The following is a 15755-nucleotide window of genomic DNA, read 5'->3' as shown; positions in this document are numbered from 1 at the left end:
TATTGCTACAAAAAAAAGGTCAAAAAATCACCTTCTAAAAAATAAGGAGTTAGACCAATTGCTTATTAGACCGTCGATGTACCGTTTTTTTAACTGATTGTTCAGTTTACGGTTTAGTAAATTTTTCATGAAAAAATAGCATCTATCGGCTATTCTCGAAATGTAAATTTTTAAGTAAAAAAAAATTAAATTGTTTTGATTTATAATTGAAAAAACTTACAGAAATCAATTACTGTATCATTGAATAATTATAACATGTGCATATTACTCATAATAAATATACGGATTTTTTATTACAACAATTCGAAAAGTCTGTTCCCATTTTTATAAGTGTTCAAGTACTGGGTACTTAACTTTCTAATTTATTTATTAAATTTACTATAATCCTCTGTACAAAGAAGATTAACCTCTTAAAAATTTTAAAGAAAAAATATAATAAAAATATTTCGAGATAAATAATTATCCGTTACATGTGCAGAGGATTAACTTAAAAATGTGAAAAATAAACCAATAATTTTTTTTCAGGCGTAAATTCGCTTCATCTAAAAAAAAACTAAACAATAAATAAGAAACAAAGCTCTAAAAAAAAAAAATAACCCAGTAGATAACGATTAATTTACAAAAGAGTTAACAGAAAAAAAAAAATCAGAAAAATTACCATCTAATAAATAATAGCGTTAAACTATATTCTGATGGAGTGTAGTATCTTGTATATACACATATATATAAATAAATATATATATACATATATATTAAATATAATATATAATATATACAACAATAATATATTATCTATTATACGTTTTTTCTGTAGAGTCATATGAGATCTTTGATGCTGAATTAATTGATAAATTGTTAAATTACATATATATGTATATTTAAAAAAAAATCCCCGCACATTTTTATTTTTAAAGATTATAATTTTTATTTAATTGTTAATTGATCGATTTAAAGCGTTAATGAGAATGCATTGAGTATATATTGTAGATTTATTGTTAAAAATTCGTACAGATTTATTTGTTTTCAAGAGTAGAATTATAATAATTATTATTGTAATATTATTATTAATAAAATAATTAAAAATTGTACTCTTGTATACAATGTCTTCGTACGCTACAATAATAAACAATATTATTATTAATATTTAATTAGACTTAATTATTATTATTACATTAATATTTATTGTATTGGTCGTTCGCGTTTTCGAAGCAGAATTTAAAAATCTAATTATTTGTATCTATTATAAGTAATTTATTTATTTGTAATTTTAGCTGATAGTACATATAATGAGATGCTTAAAATTATTGTAACTATTTATTAATAATACATGTTTTAAAAAATATGTATGAGGAATAACAAACAACGATAACTTGTAACTTGTAACTATAACCTAATAAAAGACCAATTTTGAAAATTAATCCCGTAGCTTCGAGACGCGAAAGGTCCCTGATATTTAAATTTATAATAAAACAGTAATTATATTAATATTTGTATGTATATTATAATTATTCAATATTTTTTTTTCGCCGTAAAAATGGCGTTCATTTTTTTTTTAAATCGCTGAAACAAAATGGAGGATTAATTTTGAGGTTTTATTTATTATTATTATTATTTATTTTGGGAGTAGTTACTATATACATATAAATTATTAATTACTATATTCATATACTACAAAAAATGTAATAAATGTAATTGTTAAAAAGAAAATTAAATGCAAATTCCCTATCAAAATTGAAAAATATTAAAAAAATAATAAAATAAGAAAAAAAAATAATTAACAAACCAAATGGGCCTATTCAATCTGTTTACGCTGTTTAACATTATAAAAATCATTATAATAAACAATAATAATTAATAATAAAAATAATATTTTTTTTTTTATTTTCCAATCACTTTTTTACTTTATTTTATTTTATTTTATTTTTTTTTTTATAAAAGTGTAAATATGTTTTTATTTTATTCAAATCAAAGGAAATCAACATAAAAACCTGTTTCCTTTTTTTTAAGTTGATAAATTCTGAGAAATATTTGAATTATGCTAAAATATTTAAAGTCGGCCTTTTTTATGCGAGCCTTCTGCTCCCGAGAAATAAACTGAAACAGCTGGTATTGAGTATCTCAGATACTGATATATTAATTCGTATATAAAGTCCGAATTCTTAAACCAAAAAAATATAAAAAATAAAAAAACGGACAATATTACTTAAAACAATACATGTATTACGAAGTATTCAAAAGAATAAAATAAAATTACATTATAATAATAACATTGAAGTAAAAAAATGCATATGCGGTTTTATCAACGTTGCAATCGTTATCACTATTAATGTTGTTAACTATACAAACATTGAAAACAATACAATAAGAAATACATGAATCGTATTTAAAATATATTTAAAATATGTGTATGACGAAGTAAGGAAGAAGAATAAGAAAATAATATTAAAACAACCGATTTTCTTCGCACTACTTTGATAGGCGCTTTTATCTCTGCAGCTTTACAAATTATCATATTCATCAGTAATTGAATGCTAATTATATTAATTATTAAATATCATTGTCATTAATATTAAATAATAATTAATTGCTCCTTTTTGTTTATTATCTTCATTAAAAAAAATATATTCATTTTTAATTTTTATTTTTTATAAATAATTATATTAATAATAATTTTTATTTAAAAAATCATTATTAAAAAATTTGTAAAAATTACAATTATTATGTCATTAATATTAAATAATTAATTGTTTATTTTCTTCATTAAAAAAAATATTAAATGTAAATTTTTATTTTTCATAAATAATTTTTAATTAAAAAATAATTATTATAAATAATTAAATAAAATTGTAAAAATTACAATCATTAATATTAAAGAATTAATTTTTTTTTTGTTTATTTTCTTCATTAAAAAAAATATTCATTGTAAACTTTTATTTTTTATAAATAATTATATTAATAATATTTTAATTAAAAAGTTATTATTATAAATAATTTTTTAAAAAATTAAAAAAATATTCATAGTAAATTTTTATTTTACATAAATAATTATATTAATAATAATTTTTAATTAAAAAATCATTATAAATAATTTTTAAAAAATATAAAAATTACAGTGTATAATTTCTTCCAATATTTCGTTAAAAAATATTTTTTTTCAAGTTAAAAAAAAAATTGACTAATGATATTTAATAATTAATAACGTATAAATGATTATAAATAGTAATGACGATAACTATTAAAAAAAATCATTAATAATAAGAAAAGTTGACATAATCATTTTATCAAATAAAAATTTTATAATTTTGGTTTTGTTAGTAACTAAACATAAATAAACCGTAGTTAGTTATCTTACGACTGTATTTACTTAATAACTAATAAATAATGTATTACAAATAAAAAAAAAAATAATAATAATAATTAAAAAAATAAAAAGCTTTACAATTGTTAGAATAGCACGAAGACAGCGGCGTCGAGCGAAATTAATCGAAGCAACCGCCATTATCATAACACCCCCGCTTTAATCTAAAAAAAATTTATTTTTATGCACATTAAAGTTTATTTACCCTCTACGAGAATTGTTACGTCCAGCTTAAAACTAATGTTACTCACAATAAGTACCTCAGTGTAAATTACGGCACTACTCGTGTATATAAAAGTCGGTTATTTTGTTTGGGTATTTTATTAAAGTATTTATATAGATTAAATTGATGAAGAATATTAATAAAAAAAAAAAAAGATATTTAATTAATAAAAATAAAATATTTAATTACACGTATCTGCACGCATGTACCTTCACTAAATAAATATCTATAGAGTGCCTTTAATTAATTTTCATCACTTAGTTTTGCGATTTATTTTCTCGATCCATCGACGTCACTGTCCTCGACGTCGACATTTAATAAAAAAACTAATAATTCAAGATAAAAATATTCAACTAACAAAAATATGACATAGAGTACTAAATAATTAATATTAAATATTAAACATTAAATAAAATAATAACTATCAAACGTATGATTGCGGAAAATTATTAATAAAACTACTTCTGGTTTTTTTTTTACCTCACCTCATTAAACGATTGTCATTATCACTATTTTTATTTAATTATAATTATAATATCGCATGTCATTAGAGTAGCGAGTAAAGTCATTAGAGACAAAGGTTAATATTATGTCGGGGGTGTGTCGTTGATCGACTTGTATTAGTAGTTTAAATTACCGAGTGTAAAATTGTAGAGTAGATTGATAGACAAACGGTAGAGTCACATATAACTTTTTATTTTTGTTTATTGATTTTTTAATTGATTGTTATTCATTTTTTATTTATTGTTAATAATTATTGAGTCGAAATTTATCGGTACTGATGGTCGCTCAAGAGTACAGTGATTGGAAAATACCTATGATTTTTTCTAGGTCATTTTTTATAGCAATTAAATACCATTGAATCAGGCACTTCGATCATAAATGCACTTGATCATATATGTAATGATTATTTATTATATAAATAATCGTTTATAAATATATTATACATAAATAATAGTCTCGGGAAGAGCGAGGTAAAATTTTTTGAAAAAAAAATTTTTTTTTTTTTAAGTTTTAAATTTGCTGACTTTTTTTTAACAGAATAAAATTTTTTTATAATAAAATTTTAATGAATTAATATTTTATAATAAAATTTATGATTTTTTGAAGACTAAAAAATTTTTTAATTTTTTTTTTTGATTAAAAATTTTTTAAAATTGAAAATAATTTAACCCCGCCTCTTCTTATTGATATTTATAAAGTAAAAACTAGAGTGCCTTGCTGTATTTTTTAGCGACGATCAGAAACCGACTGAAATTTTTATAAATTCATGGTATAAAGATTACTTTATCATTATTCAGAACATTGATCATTTACTCATTAGTCATTAACCATAATTTGATCACTAAATTATTTTTAAAATTGATAAAAAATTTAATAAGTTAAATTAACAATCATGGTATTTAAAAAAAAAATAAATGGGAGCTGCGTATGCTTTAAAAAGTGATTAATTATAGTTATTTTATTAATTAATAAAATAATTATTATGAGAATGTGTATGTTTTAATTATTTCATTGTCATTTTAAGGTTTATAAGTAGATATGTTCATTATATTAAATACAACATATATTTATGATTATTAATTTTATTATTAATATTATTGTACTGTAATGATGATGATTATGTAATAAATATTGTTGTTATCATAAAAATTGTTTATGAATTAAATTTTAAAACTATTTTTTTAGCAATAGTTCAACTTTAATTACAATTTTTCAAGTAATATCAAAAATTAATACGACGCCTTATATTTAAATTAAAAATTTTTTTAAATGAGAAAAAAAAATTTTTAATTAAAAATATTAAACATTTATACATAAACTTTAATAAATAATCGTGTTTTAATTTATTAAAAATAAATCGATTACAGGAGAAAAGAAGAAAAGAAAGGAAAAGCAAAATCGGAGAATAGATTGATTGACAGAAGAAAAATTTTTAGTTTGATTTATATTTGGTTGTTTATCAGCAAAACAAACTTTGTTGACACTTCGACACGCTTGTTTATAGCAAACATAGTGATAGAGATCTCCAAAAATAATCTAATATATGCATGTGCTATTAAATTCAATATTTAGTAATAGTAATATTAGTCATCACCTGACCTTATAATATTATTTAAATCAAGTTGCTTACGTTGCGTATAAATGAAACATTTACGCAAGTGCAACGAATAAGAGCAATAATTCAGTAATATTAAATGTGAAAAATGTGTTCTACTATTTCAAATTTTAGTATTACTCTATACAAAAATCAACACTGTTGTTATTTTTGTATAAAATGTTTATTATTTATAAAGTATTATCAAATTGGGACAAATAATGATCAAAAATGAATTTTTGACATTAAATAAATGGTAAGTCATTTTTGTTTCATTAAATTCATTGAATATTGTCGTAAACATTGTGTTAAGTATAATTTTTTCTAGTGGAACGGTTTAAAAACTTGCAAATGAAGAATAAAGAATAATTCTTGTTAATGATGATGAATTTTTAAATCATTAAAATGCAAGAATTTTGTCTACTGTTTTTAGTTTTTTGTTTCTTAGTATCGTCGGCAATGATCGAAGAAAAAAAGGAAGAAAATTTTTCTAAACTATCAAAAATTCTGGTGAGTTATTAAAGTGTTAATTGAAATTTATTTTAATGTGTGATCATTTTTTCTGTAGGTACATATTATAACATCTTACGAAAAAGATTATCACGCTGCTGTCATTAACAACCGGACAGATAAAAGTGTAAGTAGACACTTGGGCAACTTAGAATCAGTTGCTGTTAATTTTCAAGATAATTTATTAGTATCGAAATTTGATAATAATATCACATATGGTAAAGGAAAAATTGACTTATTTATTGGAACTGTTGAAAATTCGGTTGACGAATTAAACAAAATTCTGCGTCATCTTAAATTTTCTCGTTGGTGGAACATAATGATGCCTCATTTTATAATAAATGGGTCGGATAATGGTTGCAAACACGCCTCTACTGCTCTGAACATGATTTGGCAAATGAACATACTGAATTGTTACTATATATGTTTTGATTCTGAAGGAAAACCTTTTATCTATACTTTTAATCCGTATTCAAGTCGAGCTCCTCGTCAATGGAAAATAGTCGAAGAAATATCAAATGCATCATATTATCTGGCTATTTATAATCGGCAGTATGACAGAGGTAATTTTTTTTTTAATACAAATATGTGTTAATGTAAATGACAATCGTACACTAAAAAAATTAGGAAAACGGTCGACCCTAAAGACCATCCCTGCAACTTCCCGCTAATTCCGTTAATACCTGGCCGCTTTTTTTGAGCTCTCCGATCTCAAAAAGATACCTTTTCTAAGCTTTTGAGCTCTTTGAGCTCAAAAGTCTGGTAGAAGTTTCATAGAACACTATTTTTTGAATTTTCAAACCGCAATAACTTTTGTATGAATAAAGAATTTTTAAGTTTCAATTGGTCAAACTAGAAATTTTGGAGTAACTTCGAAAACAGTTTTTTCGGTTTTCTTTCGTTCGCGATATCTCTCGAACGAATCAACTTATTTTGACCGGATTGGCGGCGATCGACGTAGTTTTTCAAGGTTGAGCGCTGATTAGTTTTTGGAATCGATCAGTAGAGCCGTTTAAAAGTTATCCCAAAAAAACCACTTTTGAAAAAATTTTTTTTCCTATTTTTTTATTAGATTTCTCCAAATTTCTCAAAATCTATCGGTGACCTCAAGGACGTCGAGATTTGATGAAAACTCGATTTTCAAAAAACGGGGTAAAACCAATAACTTCCCGATTTTTCGAAAATCCGATTTTCTTATCGAGAAGTTAAAAAATTTACTTGAATCAAGTAAATAATTTTGAAAAACTTTATCTTCTTGATTTGAGTAGAAAAATTCTTAAACTAAGAAATTTTTCTTGGTATTTAAGTAAATTTTACTTGATTCAAGTTAATTTTTTTTCTGTATTTTTTGTTCTTTTCATGACCTCTTTGTTATAATTTATTAACCATTTACAGACGATATCTGCAAGGGTTTTAATTTTGATGTAACCAAGTATGTTGACAAAAGCCAGATAAAAATTAATATCCCATCTGAAAAATTAGAAGCTTTACAGAATGGAGAGCACATTATTAAAGGGATGACGAATGTTTTCAGTGTCAATATTACTTAAATATCACATTTTTCGTACTCAATTTATAAATACTTATCTAATAACAGTAACCGCACACACGTTTTGGGGTGCACAGAAACCTGCGAATACTCGATTAAAAAATATTGGATGGAAAGAATTAGCTATCTTATAATCCGTGACGGTGTATACATCTTATCGAACAATGAAAGATATTCATCAACCTTAGAAAAAATCCATATATCCTTCGACTTATCACTAATTTTAGGAACAATTATTATTTCGATCATTACTTATTTAGTTCTTCTATTCGCGAATTTGAATCGAACGTGTTCATTTTCCACATTTGAAATAATTCGCTTGTGGATTAGTGTTTCATTGAATACCAGAATGAACTCTCAGCCTTTACGAATATTTTTCAGTTCTATAGTTATTTACTTTTTGGTGATGCATATAACACTTCAAGGAGATCTTGTGGATCGCTTATCAAAATCAAAGTTACGAAAAAACGTTGATTCTCTATCGGACTTACGAAATAATTATTATCAGAAAATCTTTACAGTTCATGACGTAAGTACAGATGATTTTGAACACGAAAATATTGAAATTGCAAAAAAACTTATCACTACACCATATAGTTATGGAATGTATGTGAAAAACGTTATAAAGGACCCATCAAGTGTTTGCATTGCATACTATAATTGGTTATGGTCAGAATTAAGTAAAGATGAATTTTCTGAAAACGAGCGAAAAAGTTTGCACTTATCGAAATATCCGATAAGCACTCGTCCTCGCGGTTATATAATTCCTGCTAATTGGACATTGAAAAAAAAATTTAACAACTTCCTTATGTCTATAGACAGTAATGGAATGAACACCAAAACGGAAGCTAATAAGTTTGTAGGAACTATATCTAATTTACAAACATCTGAATATGTTGCGAGCTTCAAACCAATTTCTCTAGATTCTGTATCTTTATTTTTCTTCTTTTGGTTTGCTGGAATAACACTAAGTTTCATCTGTTTTCTCTTCGAAACTTTTGATGGTTTTAAAGAATATATATTAAACTGTATTGGAGGTTGGCAATGGCCTGATCGGCTCGGTACTCGCTTTTCGAAAGAGTGGGACCCGGGTTCGATCCCAGCACGCACCAATATTTTTCAGTGATTATAATTAAAAATATGTGCGTTACGTTACGTTTCCAGCCTCTGGAAGTGGCAGAGATAGCCGGGCAACACACGTCTGACTTGGGTGATCACACATTTTAAGCAACAACTTGAATGGGTGACCACTAGTCAGCGTTGGCTAGCGCGAGGGATCTCTGCACACTAGGAGAGGGGCCTAATGCTCCAGTGGTCGATAAAGAAGAGTTTCTTATCAATCACTGTAGACTTAACCCAGCTCCGACTGTACTAACATGGGTTTTCTCTGTGGTTTTCCCATGTTACTGTTCCAATAGCCGAGTGGTGAGGATCAGGGCAAATGCGTTACAGAAGGCACAAGTCGGTCCACAGCCGCAATGATAAGGCAAAGTTAAGGCAGTAACTAAGCAGAATGATAAGGCTTGGGTGTAAAAGGGCGTTATTACGCGTGTATACTAGAAATCCGTATATAAATATAAATAAATATTAAACTGTATTGGTAAAAAAAAAAAATAATAAGTGTGTGAATTATTGAAAATAATTAAGTGCAAACATAAAGATACAGATCTCAAAAAATGACTTATCATTGCATTACTGCTCTATTTCTTAATGTTTGTCAAGCTCAAATTCAATATACGAATGTACTCTGAACTTTGATGTTTAATTGTAATAATAATAAAAATAATAATGATGATAGAAATTCCTTATCAACATATCATTTAAATATTTACTTACCTTTGTTACGCACCAATTAAGCTTACACGAATGCTCACTGCGTAGAAACAATTAAATCGTAATACTGGACGACATAAAGTGTCTAGAACTTGGTCCTACAATTTCAATTTTTGTACGAATATTTTAAAATCAACTTCATATTATTGTGTTGTAGATAGTTAATCAATTGTTCAGTAATATTAAACTGAAATAATTAATGATCAAAAATGAATTTTTGACATTAAATAAATGGTAAGTCGTTTTTGTTTCATTAAATTCGTTGAATATTGTCGTAAACATTGTGTTAAGTATAATTTTTTCTAGTGGAACGCTTTAAAAACTTGCAAATGAAGAATAAAGAATAATTCTTACTAATGATGATGAATTTTTAAATCATTAAAATGCAAGAATTTTGTCTGCTGTTTTTAGTTTTTTGTTTCTTAGTATCGTCGGCAATGATCGAAGAAAAAAAAGAAGATAATTTTTCTAAACTATCAAAAATTCTGGTGAGTTATTAAAATGTTAATTAAAATTTATTTTAATGTGTGATCATTTTTTCTGTAGGTACATATTATAAAATCTTGCGAAAAAGATTATCACGCTGCCGTTATTAACAATCGGACAGATGAAAGTGTAAGTAGACACTTGGGCAACTTAGAATCAGTTGCTGTTAATTTTCAAGATAATTTATTAGTATCGAAATATGATAATAATATCATACATGGTAAAGGAAAAATTGACTTATTTATCGCAACTGTTGAAAATTCGGTTGGCGAATTAAACAAAATTCTGCGTCGTCTTAAATTTTCTCGTTGGTGGAACATAATGATGACTTATTTTATAATAAATGGGTCAGATAATGGCTGCAAACACGCCTTTACTGCTTTACAAATGATTTGGCGAATGAACATACTGAATTGTTACTACATATGTTTTGATTTCGATGGAAAATCTTTTATCTATACTTTTAATCCGTATTCAAGTCGAGCTCCTGATCAATGGAAAATCGCCGAAGAAATATCAAATGCATCATATTATATGGCAATTTACAATCGAGTGTATGACGAAGGTAAATTAATGTATTTTTATTTAATCCTCTTTTTCTTTCTCTTTGTTCTTATTATCATTTAGTTATCATTTATAGATGATATCTGCAAAGATTTTTATTTTGATCGAACCAAATATGTTGACAAATTCCTGATGAAAATTGGTATTCCATCTCGGATGCAGAATCTTCAAAGTGGATTAGACGTTATTTCAGCAATGAAGACTGTTTTCAATCTTTCTCTCATTAATGTGCATTTTTTATGTAATACTAATGATCATTTAAGGTTTGTTATTTTTCATTCGGATGAATTAGACATTTTATGGTGTTCATATTTCAATCATAAAAAACGGGAGTATGACTCACTAAAATCTAGCTATCCTACAAGCTTTGAAGGTCTATATATTTTATCAAGCAATCAAAAATTACTCTCGCCCCTAGAAAAAATTTACAGTTCCTTTGACTTTTCACTAATTCTAGGAACAATCATAATTACCATCATTACCTATTTAGTAATTTTATTTACAAATTCGAATCGAAGCTATTCATTTACGACATTTGAAATAATTCGTTTGTGGATCGGTGTTTCATTAAAAACCAAAATACATCCTCAATCTTTACGAATATTCTTTAGTTCTATATTTATTTACTTTTTGGTAATACAAATTACACTTCAAGGAGATCTCGTAGATTGCTTATCAAAAACAAAGTTACGAAAGAACGTAAATTATCTATCGGATTTACGAAATAATTATTATCAGAAAATCATCCTGAAAAATCATGTACCCTTAGAAGTTTTTGATGAAGAACTAATTCTTAAGACGAAGATAAAAATATATAGTAAAAATAATGTTACGTGTATAAATAGTGTTGTTGAAGACCCATCAAAGATTTGCGTCATATATCATAATGATGTATTGTTAGAGTTAATGAGAAATAATTTTTCTAAAAACGCTTTAAAAAGTGTGCATTTGTCTAAATATTCAATAAGCACTCGTCTTCGCAGTTATAGTACTCCTCCCGACTGGCCATTGAAAAACAAAATCGACAACTTTTTTATGTCTGTTGAAAGTTATGGGTTAAACTTAAAAACAGAAGCTAACAATCTTGCACGTGTTATGTTTAACTTACAAACATCTGAATATGTTACGAGGTTCAATCAAATTTCTTTAGATTCTCTGTCTTTTGTTTTCTTCTTTTGGTTTGCAGGAATAATATTAAGTTTCATCTGTTTTTTCTTCGAAACTTTTGATATATCCAAAAAATATATATTGAACTGTATCTGTGTAACAAAGAAAGAAATATGTAAATGTGTAACCAACATACTGAAATTTTTAAAAAACGTTAAAAGCAAAATAGTATTGTTGAGCGTGTACTTGGTTGAGCAAATACGCGTGCCTCCGGATACTACATACGTAGACCAGTAAAATAAGAAAACCCTCTCCAAATTCGTCGATAATCGACAAATCTAGCTGTAAAATATTAAATAAGACACCTATTAAATACTTAAATTATTAAAAATAATAAATACTAAATGGACTTGGATTAAATCATTGTATGGACTTAATTAATTATTCAATGATAATGTTAATAAATGACTCAAGCAAAATTAACACTGGCGGTAAGACAATCGTTTCCGATTTTTCAGAGGTTGCCTTTCTATGAATAACACAGATTATAACGCGTGCCTAATGCCAAAAAGGCGTATTACAGCAGTTAGATAGGGTTTTATGCCAAAAGGGCGTATAAAAAAATTTTTTTTTGCCATTCTTTCTAGGATCGCTTGAAACGTAAAGATCTGCAGAAAAAAATTTTTGACGTACTAACGCCAAAAGGGTGTATCTTAAGATATACGCCCTTTTGGCTATAGGAAATTATCTATCTAAAGCCAAAAGGGCGTATAAAAAACAATCAGGATTTTTTCAAAATTTCGAAAAACAGTCTTCAAAATTGTCCGAAGAAGGTTTGTATAAAAAAATTTTTAAAAAGTCAACATTTTCGATAGTAGTAACTTCAAATTTTCATCATCTTGGACAGACCAATGATTAAAAAAGCATATGAATTAAAAATTTTTTCGGTAACTAGAATGTTCATATTTTTTATAAATTTCTTTTTTTTCAGACGAAAATGTAAAAGATTCACGTATAGAATATGCAGGAATTGTACCCCAATAAACTTTCCGTATTTTGATATTAGTTTTTTCTAGTATTTTTTAACTTCGGATTATTATAATAATTTCTTGCTCACTATAGCTGCAATAAATTATATATTTTTGATAATTGTATACTTTTAGCGCGAGCGTAGATATGCTCTACTCGCCTAAAAATTCAAACCACTGATTCCGTTGCGTAAAATTGGAGTTAAAATCCATAATATGTCTGTATAGAATGAAAAACACCTTAACGGGAAGTTAAAAATTATACGCCCTTTTGGTTTTAGATCACTAAATTTTCAGTGTTCTAAAGCCAAAAGGGCGTATAACTTGAGACATACGCTCTTTTGGCTTTGGAAATTTTATTTTCATTTTTAGGCTTAGAACATGTTTCCAAAACGATTGGCACCAAAAAAAAAAAATTATACGCCCTTTTGGTTTTGCAAAGCCAAAAGGGTGTATAACTTTTTATACGCCCTTTTGGCATTAGGCACGCGATAATTTTTAAGGTATTTAACTGATTTATCTGTTATTTATTGATAATAATTGAGAGCACGCACATAGAGATAAAGATCTCCAAAAATGAGTTATCATCGCATGACTAAGTATTCAGTTCCGTTATCGTTGAATTCAAAACACATATGTGTGCTGAAATTTAATGTTTAATTTTAATAGGGAAGACTTGTCATCATATTATTACTTTACTTTTTAGTTAGTCCACTACAAATAAATTAAGCGTACACGCATGTGCATCACACTAAAACAAAGACTTAAATTACGTAGAGTGGGGTGATATTAGGTATGACGGACTTTGTTTCATCATTTCAATTTTTAGTATGAATGTACAAAATTCAACATATGGTACAAATTCATTAAATATATGGCAAGCCGATTGTTTTTTTTTTTATTCTTTAATGTATTAATTTTTGACGTAATTATTAACTTTTTCTATTAGCACGTTTTGGAAACTTGCAAATAAAGAATAAAGAACAATTCTTATTAATGATAATGACTTTTTAAATCATGAAAATGCAAGGATTGTTGCTACTATTTTTACTTTTTCGCTGTTTCTTAATATCATCAGCAATGATTGAAGTAAAAATGGAAGATAATTTTACTAAATTATCAAAAATTCTGGTGAGTCATTAAAAGTGTTTTTTATTTTATTTATTTATTTTTTGGTAAAAGTGTATCGTAATTTAGTTGCCAAAAATAGAATTATAAACTTAACTTATCCTTAATTATAAATTATAATTAATAGTTCTTATCTAATTATTATACTTCTTTTTTAACTATTTATTAGAACATATCAATGTTTTCATATTATTTGATAATTGATCATAGATTTTTAAAACTTAAGTCTCGTATTAACTACACTCTGTAAATATAAATTTTTATACTCTTTATAATAGTAACTAAGAGCATTTAAAATGGAAAACTTTGATTTTTAGAGAGGTACTATTTAAATTGTATGAACTTATTTTGTTTATCAGTTTAATAATTTTTTGTGCAGGCACATATTATAAAATCTTGCGAAGAAGATTATCACGCTGCCGTTATTAACAATCGGACAGATGAAAGTGTAAGTAGACACTTGGGCAACTTAGAATCAGTTGGTGTTAATTTTCAAGATAATTAAATAGTACTGACAAATTGGGACTCTATAAATTATAATAAAATCATGTATGGTAAAGTAAAAATTGATTTATTTATCGCAACCGTTAAAAATTCGGTAGAAGAATTAAAGGAAATCCTGTATCAACTTAAATTTTCTCGTTGGTGGAACATAATGATGTCTCATTTTATAATAAATGGTTCGGATAATGGCTGCAAACACGCCTCTACTGCTCTGAACATGATTTGGCAAATGAACATACTGAATTGTTACTATATATGTTTTGATTCTGAAGGAAAACCTTTTATCTATACCTTTAATCCGTATTCAAGTCGAGCTCCTCGTCAATGGAAAATAGTCGAAGAAATATCAAATGCATCATATTATCTGGCTATTTATAATCGGCAGTATGACAGAGGTAAATTTTTTTTTCTAATACGAATATGTGTTAATTTAAATGACAATCATACACAAAAAAAAATTTACTTAAATCAAGTGAATAATTTTGAAGAACTTCATCTTCTTGATTTGAGTAGAAAAATTCTTAAAATAAGAAATTTTTCTTCATTTATTAAGTAAATTTTACTTGATTCAAGAATTTTTCATCTTGATTCAAGACAATAAAATTTTTCAAAATTATTTTCTTGGTTCAAGAATATTTTACTTGATTCAAGTTAATTTTTTTTTCTGTCTTTTTTATTATCTTCATCATCTCTTTGTTATAATTTATTTACCACTTACAGACGATATCTGCAAGGGTTTTAATTTTAATTTAACCAAGTATTTTGACAAAACCCAGATAAATATTACTATCTCATCTACAAAATTGGAAGCTTTACATAATGGAAAGCACACTACCAAAGTGTTGGACAATTTTTTCACTGTCAATATTACTAATATATCATGTGCGAACCTAATGTCTGAACTCTTTTATGATACAATGAAGCATCCAGAAGTTTTATGGTGCACAGTAATCTACGATTTGTGGACTGAAGCATATTGGATGAAAAGAATTAGCTATCCTACAATCCTTGAAGGTCTATACATCTTATCAAGCAATCAAAGATACCTCTCGCCCTTAGAAAAAATTCACACATCTTTCGAGTTTTCACTTATTCTAGGAACAATCATAATTTCGATCATTACCTACTTAGTTCTTCTATTCACAGATTTGAATCAAACATGTTCATTTGCCACATTTGAAATAATTCGTTTGTGGATTGGTGTTTCATTGAATACCAGAATGAACTCTCACCGTATACGAATATTCTTCAGTTCTATACCCTGATTAAGAAATCTCATTTGGAATGATTCGAAAAGACGCGGGTTTAATCATTTCAAATCATCCCAAATTGTCAGGATGATTTGACTTTCAAGCATAAATTTTACA

The 15755-nt window shown here is 26.2% G+C and overlaps 1 protein-coding gene across 8 annotated transcripts; it reads left to right on the top strand.

Moving 5' to 3' along the window:
* The first annotated feature begins 6060 nt into the window (after window positions 1-6060).
* Window positions 6061-15755, top strand: LOC123259170. 8 transcript variants are annotated; one of them, XM_044719478.1, is made up of 7 exons: window positions 9064-9805; window positions 9878-10059; window positions 10118-10622; window positions 10698-10884; window positions 13706-13887; window positions 14264-14783; window positions 15109-15755. In XM_044719478.1, the coding sequence occupies exons 2-5, from the start codon at window positions 9955-9957 to the stop codon at window positions 13734-13736; spliced, it is 828 nt and encodes a 275-aa protein (XP_044575413.1). In that variant the 5' UTR covers window positions 9064-9805; window positions 9878-9954; the 3' UTR covers window positions 13737-13887; window positions 14264-14783; window positions 15109-15755. The 8 variants fall into 8 exon arrangements, with proteins under 8 accessions (XP_044575410.1, XP_044575411.1, XP_044575416.1 ...); XM_044719473.1 differs by lacking the exons at window positions 13706-13887; window positions 14264-14783; window positions 15109-15755 and having other exon boundaries at window positions 10698-12148; XM_044719480.1 differs by lacking the exons at window positions 9064-9805; window positions 9878-10059; window positions 10118-10622; window positions 10698-10884 and having other exon boundaries at window positions 13747-13887; window positions 15109-15402; window positions 15535-15755.

The sequence above is a fragment of the Cotesia glomerata genome, linkage group LG2 (genome assembly GCF_020080835.1).
Source record: "Cotesia glomerata isolate CgM1 linkage group LG2, MPM_Cglom_v2.3, whole genome shotgun sequence".
Lineage (NCBI taxonomy): Eukaryota > Metazoa > Arthropoda > Insecta > Hymenoptera > Braconidae > Cotesia > Cotesia glomerata.
This window is presented reverse-complemented; position numbering and strand designations above follow the sequence as displayed.